This window comes from Fukomys damarensis, unplaced genomic scaffold (genome assembly GCF_012274545.1).
Source record: "Fukomys damarensis isolate Sample0158 unplaced genomic scaffold, DMR_v1.0_HiC HiC_scaffold_26, whole genome shotgun sequence".
In the NCBI taxonomy this organism is placed as follows: domain Eukaryota; kingdom Metazoa; phylum Chordata; class Mammalia; order Rodentia; family Bathyergidae; genus Fukomys; species Fukomys damarensis.
Window position 1 is genome coordinate 3,458,806 of NW_022900938.1, and position 7,076 is coordinate 3,465,881.

The window sequence follows — 7,076 nt, forward strand, 5'->3', positions numbered from 1 at the left end:
CCCAGCACTCTGGGAGTTTGAGGCAGGGGGATTGGAAATTTGACCCAAGCCTGGGCAAATTAGCACCATTTTGTCTCAAAATAAAAAAGAGCTATTGATGTTACTGGGTTTGGGAATGCTAGTTTCCTTCTGGAGGTGTTTTCTAGGTTCTTTCTGTTCTGAGCAAAAAATTGGTCAAGACAAGCACAAATGATAGCAAAGTTTTATTAAAAGTAAGAAAACAGGTTGTGCACAGCAATTTGGGGCCAAGTAAAAGCAAGAAAAGAAATATAGTCTACAGCATGAGGATAGGCCACCATGCAAGAGACAGCACAGTGGCCAAAACTCCAGTGGACTGTCCTGTTCGTATCACCCTCTCCTCAGGCTGACACTGGGTCTAGGTTGTCCAGTGGAAAACCCACTCAAGTTTTCACTAGAAGTCCATGTGCAGGGCTTTGGGAATTGTTCTGTCCATATGTTTTGGGACTTTGTAATTAACAAATCAAACCTACTTCCCCAGTCAGTTCTACCACGTCCTAATCTCCTCCCTCAGGGATGTAACTCAGTTCAAAGGCCTTGAGAGTTCAACCCCCAGTTGTGTTACCATATGTACCAAGTTCATGGTTCCTCAAATATCCAGGAAGTCATTGTAGGAGGCTGCTGTGAGATATGTTAAAGCCCAGACCACTGAAGGCATCTGAGGGCACCTGAGGACATAATTCCTGCATTTAGCTTTGTTATGTAATAAAATCAGCATAGACAACCAGACATGTGCCACATGGCCTGCAATGTTGCCTAGAATGATCTGTCTTACAGTGTCTTAGTAAAATGACCATAATTATTTTGTTGGAAAATAAAGCTGTTCCTACTTTTGTAATGTCTGATACATGTGTGTTCTTTTCTTTGGGAGCCTCCCCTAACCCAGCCTCCCTTCAAGCCACCAGCCCAGACAGTTGTGAACCAAAAGATGTGAGGAGAGTTTTATTGGAAGTAAGAAAAGTGGATCCAGGATTTCCGGAGGGCGTCCTGGGTCCTCAGGCCACAGGGCCACTCAAACTAGAGCGAATTATAGATAAGCAGAACACAGGAAGAGCTCAGTAGCCTAGTGGCCACCTATCACAGGTGGCTCTCTATATAAAATGACCAGTTGTAACTCAGCTTCTAATCCAGTTCTTCAACATACAAGATTTAAAATAAACTTAGTAGGGAGTGGGCTGCATCCCTATAAACCCAGGGAGATTGTTGCATTTAAGTCTCTCAGACCTCACGAGGGGAAAGGCGGTGTCTGCCTGCAGTGAAGGGGGGCTGCAGCCATTCTTATCCCCGGAACGTTCTTCCTCAGCCCGGCCGGTTCCCGGGCGGACGCCGCGCAGTCCCCCTGCTGCTCTTCCGGTTTCCCCGTCGGGCTTCCGGGGCTGCCCGAGCCGTGGTGCAGACATGTCCGGCTTCAGCCCCGAACTCATCGACTACCTGGAAGGGAAGATATCCTTCGAGGAGTTCGAGCGGCGGAGAGAAGAGCGGAAGACGCGGGAGAAGAAGGTGGGGAGCCGGCCGGGCCGCCCGGGTTTTGTGCCCGGGTCCCGTTGGCGTCGGGCGAGCCGAGCGCTGGCTGCGGGCTGGGTCGGACTCTGGGGACAGCGCCCTCCCGGGTCGCCCGGAGCTGTGGCCCAGCTGTTTAGCTCCGTATCGTCTCCCTAACGCAGTGCAGAGACGTATTCAAGCCTTGGGAAACAAAAAGAATCGAAGCTTTTGAAGTTGGTGGTTACTTAAATCATGCGATTTTAAGTCTTAATTAGGGTTTTTTTTTAAAATTGAGTTTTAACATGATTTAGATGGAAGAATAAGACCTAAGTGAAGTGCTTTGAAATACTTTGACCGAATTCAGGTTTAGGTTCTACACACTATGCTTGTGTAGGCTCAGGTTTTATAAACGGAAAAGTAAATCAAATGCCTTCTGCACTGGGCAGGGCTAAACCTTCATTCGATTTTGGAATAAATTAAATTTTCAATCACAGAGTCTTCAGGAGGAAGGGAAGTTATCAGCTGAAGAAAATCCAGATGACTCTGAAGCCCCATCATCCTCAGGGATTAGCTCTACCAGGTCCCATGTCAGAGAGATCAGTGAAGGTAGGTGGAGACGGTTGGCCACCTGCCTTGAATGTTAGAAGTACCCAGGTACGTGCCCAGTTCTTTTTTAAAGTTTGAGACAGGGTCTCAAATAGTTGCCGGGGTTGGCCACAAACTCGTGGTCCTCCTACCTCAGCCTCCCAAGTGGCTGGGATTGCAGGCCTGTGCAGCATGCCTGGGTCAGTAAGTACACGTCGAGTCAATGGATTTTGTGTCCCAGTGTTGGAAGGTATTTCGGATCACATCAGTGTTTTTAGGGGCCCTTTTATATTTAACAAGTTAGCTGTTTTGTGTCCTTGGGATTGCATTCAGGGAGCGCAGAGCTACATCTCTTGTCCTTTTCTTTTGGGATAGAGTCTTCCTCCATTGCCCAGGCAGGCGGGGAGATCACCTTCCTGTCCCAGCTGGGGCCTTCCTAGAGCTGTATTTTTTAAAATTGACCCGCTCAGTTGGTGACTACTTCTACCTCCAGCCCCCCCCGCCCATTTTGTAACCAGTTACAGTTTTGTACAAAGTGGCTTCCACACGTGTCAGACAAGGGTCTGGCCAGTTGGCTGCATAATGAGACTCAGTAGTCACCCTCAATTCTTCACAAAATTGTCCCTTTATCTATATGTGTGTGTGGATATATATATATATATATATATGTATTTTTTTGTTTTGTTTTGTTTGAGACAGGGTCTCACTTTTTATTACAGGCTGGCCTTGGAGTCACTGTGTAGCCCGAGATGGCTTCAAACTCACGGTGATCCTCTTGCCTCAGCCTTCTGAGTGCTGGGATTACAGGCATGCAGCATCATTCCCGGCTGTCATATTTTAGGCAATTTTTAGCTTTGCAACTCCATATACTGGTTAGTGCACCCAAACTAATTAAATTGATTGGAGTCTGATGTTGACCTTGATATGTAAATGATTAATTTCCAGTGATTGGTTCTGAATGTTGAATTCAGTTCTAATGACCAGAATGCTGATGATAGCTTTTAGTGTCAATTTCCCTGAGTGGAGTTAGCTGGGGTTCTGAGCTGTCAGTTAGATTGTAGCTTTGTGTGCGGGGTCTCCTTGAGAACTAAGCTATGCTGGTGTGGGGAGGCAGGAGGAGAGACTGGCTCTTTTCTGTGGACACAGGAGCCATAATACAAGGGCACACACTCAGAAAACAAGGCTCATTCTTACCTCCGTGGCCCATGTGGGAGACAAGGGGCAGAGAGGAGAGAAGAGCAGCATCACAGTGTTTGCTTTGCTGGGCAAGTGGGGCAGGAAAGGGGCTGAAGTTGCCCTGACAACCTGTGGGCCTTTTGGTGTGTGCTGGGGGAGTCGGGAGGGAAGCTGCTCTCCACAGGGGTCTGGAGTTGCAGTGACAGCTGCTCCTGCTGCCTGCAGCTGACCCAAGCAGCCTTCAGATTCTCCCTAGAAGAAAGGGCTCAGCTGAGATCGCCATGGTGCGCTGCAGGCACCCAGCCGGCTGACTTCTGCCGGGATCAGGCCCTCAGCCCTGGAGACACAGAGCCCCTCTTCCTAGAAGGAATTGCCCCAGACACTTGGTGAGTGAGAACATGTGTTCAGCGCAGGAGAAGGGGATGGTTTAGAACAAGCTCTGGCAAAGTCTCATTGGAATTTGTGCTCTCCAGGATGGTGTTTCTTCCTCTTGCACCCTATACACATAGGGTCTTTTAATTTCATTTTAAATTTGTTCTTGTTGGCATGTAAAATAGTTTTTGCTCTTTGGTGGTACTGGTGGTTGCACCCAGGGCCTTTGCACTGAGCTCCATCACCTCTCCCTACCCTTTAAAATTCTTTTGAGAGGGATGGAGATTTGGCTTAGTGGTTCCACTGCCTGCCTCGGAAGTGCAAGTGCCCAGGTTTGATTCCCAGTACCAAAAAAACAATTGTTTTGAGACAGGGTCTTGCTGAGTCACTAAGTACTCAGCTGCAGTTAATTTTTGTGTACTGACCTGTGCTTAATTCATGTATCCTGAGTTTGTATGTAGATCTTTTCAGATCTTTTACATATATAATCATGTCGTGTGAGCAATGATAATTTTATTTTTCCCATGCTATCTTTATGCCTTTTAGTTTATAGCATTGTCTAGGACCTCCTGGAAAATGTAAAATGGAAATGGGAATAGCAAAAATCTTTGTGTCATCCCCCTAACTTTCAGAATTCAAGACAACGCTCCTGGAAAGTTTTTATTAAAGTGAAGATATTCCTTTTCATTTCTAGTTGACTAAGAATTATCAGGAATGAATGTTGATTTTAACAAGTCTTGTTTGTGTGAAGATGATCGTAAGATTTTCTTTTCTTTTTGTTCCTGTGATAAATTTTGCCCACTTTATTTTTCATGTTCATAATTCTCAAATATAATTCACAGAACTCCCTCTTGCTGAGAACATGTGGCTTTTTAAAAATTGCTGCTTTGGTGTTTGAAGTATTTCACAAAGGGGAAATAAGCATAAGGTTTTTGAAGACAAATGTGCACGTACAGTAATTTTCAACTATTATAACTTTTCTGAAACATTTTATATGTTTCTGTTTTAAATGGAAAGTAGCTTCTTTTTTTTTTTTTTGTACGTACAGTAATTTTCAACTATTATAACTTTTCTGAAACATTTTATATGTTTCTGTTTTAAATGGAAAGTAGCTTTTTTTTTTTTTTTTTGAGGCAGGGTCTGAACTCACTGTGTAGCCCAGGCTGGCCTGAGTTCATGGTGATCTCCTACCACAGCCTCCGGAGAGCTGGAATTACAGGTGTGTGCCACCACACCCAGCTGAAAACTAGCTTCTGAATTAACCTATTCTATTTTTCTGTGGGATGTACTGGAGATTGAATTCAGGTCCTTGGGCTTTCGAGGCAAGCAGCAGAACCACTAAACTAAATCCCGCCCCTGAATTAGCCTATTCTTGATCATTCAAGGACATCATCCAGAACGTACAAAAATCCTGTGGTGGAATCCTGACTTGCAAATGAAGCACGTGACATTTTAATCCTATTTGAGTGTTAATAGTGGCACTCAGTGTGCCCACCCTGTGCTGGGCTATTCTGAGCACATCACCCAGTTCCAATACCTGCAGCTGATGCTTTGGTAACATTTGAAGCCAGGTGCCTTGCTATCCGGCCCTCAGCTGTCCACACCCTACGGAGTGGGTTCTGACCTGCAGCCTTGGTTGGTCCTGAGGTCTGTGTCACAGTGCAAACTGGAAAGTCCTTTTTCCTTTAGACCACTGAGTGATCGAAAGCCTTTTATTGTTCCTGCCTCACTCTCTCTTAGGAGAAACTTCGGATGGGGTGAGCAAGTCGGTTCAGAAGGTCTTTGACTCCATGCTTGGAGAGACTGAAGATGATGAGGAGGAAGAGGAGGAGGAGGAGGAAGGGGAGGAGACCCCTGAGCAGCCCACTGCGGGCGAGGTGTTTGCCCTGGAGCTGGTTCTCAACCGTGAAACCAAGAAAATGATGAAAGTAAATCCTTACTTACTTTACTGTTTGTGTAAGGAAGTGACATTGTCATTGAAAAAGAAAAATCTAAAGTCCACCTGGGAAACATTCAAACAAGAAAAGAAATACTATGAGAAAGTAGCTGTCATTTTTTCCTGTTTCCTTTGGGGAATTTTTATGTCAAATGTATAGGTCAAAATGAGGTCATTTTATTTTGAAAAGGTCTGTAATATATCTCAATTATTTCTAACAAGTTCGTTTTGAGTGGTAAATTTGAAAAGGTCTTTAGTAGAATATATCATAATAAGTTGGCATGTAAATTCATTTTCTAGCATAATAATTTTATTCCAGTTAGTAGCTTAGCAGTTTCCTAACTACTTTGATATTTGCTTTCCATAAATATTTTCCTATGTTTTGAACTTTCTACTTTAGGAAGTTTTGTTTGTGCTTTTATTTGCCTAGGCTTTTATTTGCTTTTGGGAAAATTTCATAGCATAATTTCATAGAATAATTCTGTTCTTTCCTGCAGTTGACTTTTTCTTGCATTGTAAACTTTAAGGACTCAGGATTGTGACCATTTAGTCTCTGCTTCTGAGTTAGAAGATGAAAAGCTTTAAAAGAAGTTTCAGTTTCATTATGTTCTGTATTTATTCATGTAGTTGGGATGGAGCCTTAAACTTTACTGTGTTTTAATCCAGTCATCATTTTTCTCCCGTGCAGGAGAAGAGGCCTCGGAGCAAACTCCCCAGGGCGCTGAGAGGTCTCATGGGCGAAGCCAACATCCGCTTCGCGAGGGGGAAGCGAGAAGAGGCCATCTTGATGTGTATGGAGATCATCCGGCAAGGTGCTTGCCCCGGGGCTGTGCGGCCTCTGAGGCGAGCAGCTGAGGGACTGGCTGGGAAGCAGAGGGAAGCGCCGCTCGCAGTGTCTGAAATAAATTTGGAAACTTGGCGGGAGGTCACGGTTTGTGCTGACAATGGGGTAGGAGTGCTGAACTGGGCGGTGAAGTACCACAGAATATTATTGAATGAAGTAGCATTAGTATTTGTTGAATTCTTTTTGGCTCTCTTTTTTTGGTTTGTGTGTTTAAATTTTTTTACTTTAAGAGTTTAGATGTTGTACTGTTTTGGGGTTTTTTTAGACTTTTGTACTGTTACGCATTTTATTTACTTTTGTGGTGCTGGGGCTCAAACTCAGCATCTCATGTGGAAGCAAGCATTGTACTAGTGATCTGAATGGCCGGCCAGGCATGTTAATTTTCTTACCACACAGACACATGCTAAAACCACTTAGTCTTCCATTTGCAAGATCAGGCCATGCTAAGTTGTTTTTGTTTTGTTTTGTTTTTTGGGGGTATTTTTTTGAGACAGGGTCTCACTATGTAGTTAAGACTGACCTGGAACTCACTGTGTAGCTCAGGCTGGTCTCGAACTCAGTGATCCTCCTGGCTTAGCCTCCCGAGTGCTGGGATTACAGGTATGTGCCACCATGCCCAGCATGCTAAATTATTTTAATCCCTCTTTTTTTTTTTTTTTTTTT

General features: G+C 44.4%; 1 protein-coding gene across 2 annotated transcripts in view; it reads left to right on the forward strand.

Moving 5' to 3' along the window:
- The first annotated feature begins 1,364 nt into the window (after positions 1-1,364).
- Positions 1,365-7,076, forward strand: part of Gtf3c3 (general transcription factor IIIC subunit 3) — a 28,239-nt gene continuing 22,527 nt past the window's right edge. For both annotated transcript variants that reach the window (XM_010631956.3, XM_010631957.3), the window contains exons 1-4: positions 1,365-1,518; positions 1,995-2,106; positions 5,374-5,561; positions 6,258-6,381. In XM_010631956.3, the coding sequence (XP_010630258.1) occupies positions 1,417-1,518; positions 1,995-2,106; positions 5,374-5,561; positions 6,258-6,381 (526 nt within the window). In that variant the 5' untranslated portion in view covers positions 1,365-1,416. The remainder of the gene's footprint in view (positions 1,519-1,994; positions 2,107-5,373; positions 5,562-6,257; positions 6,382-7,076) is intronic.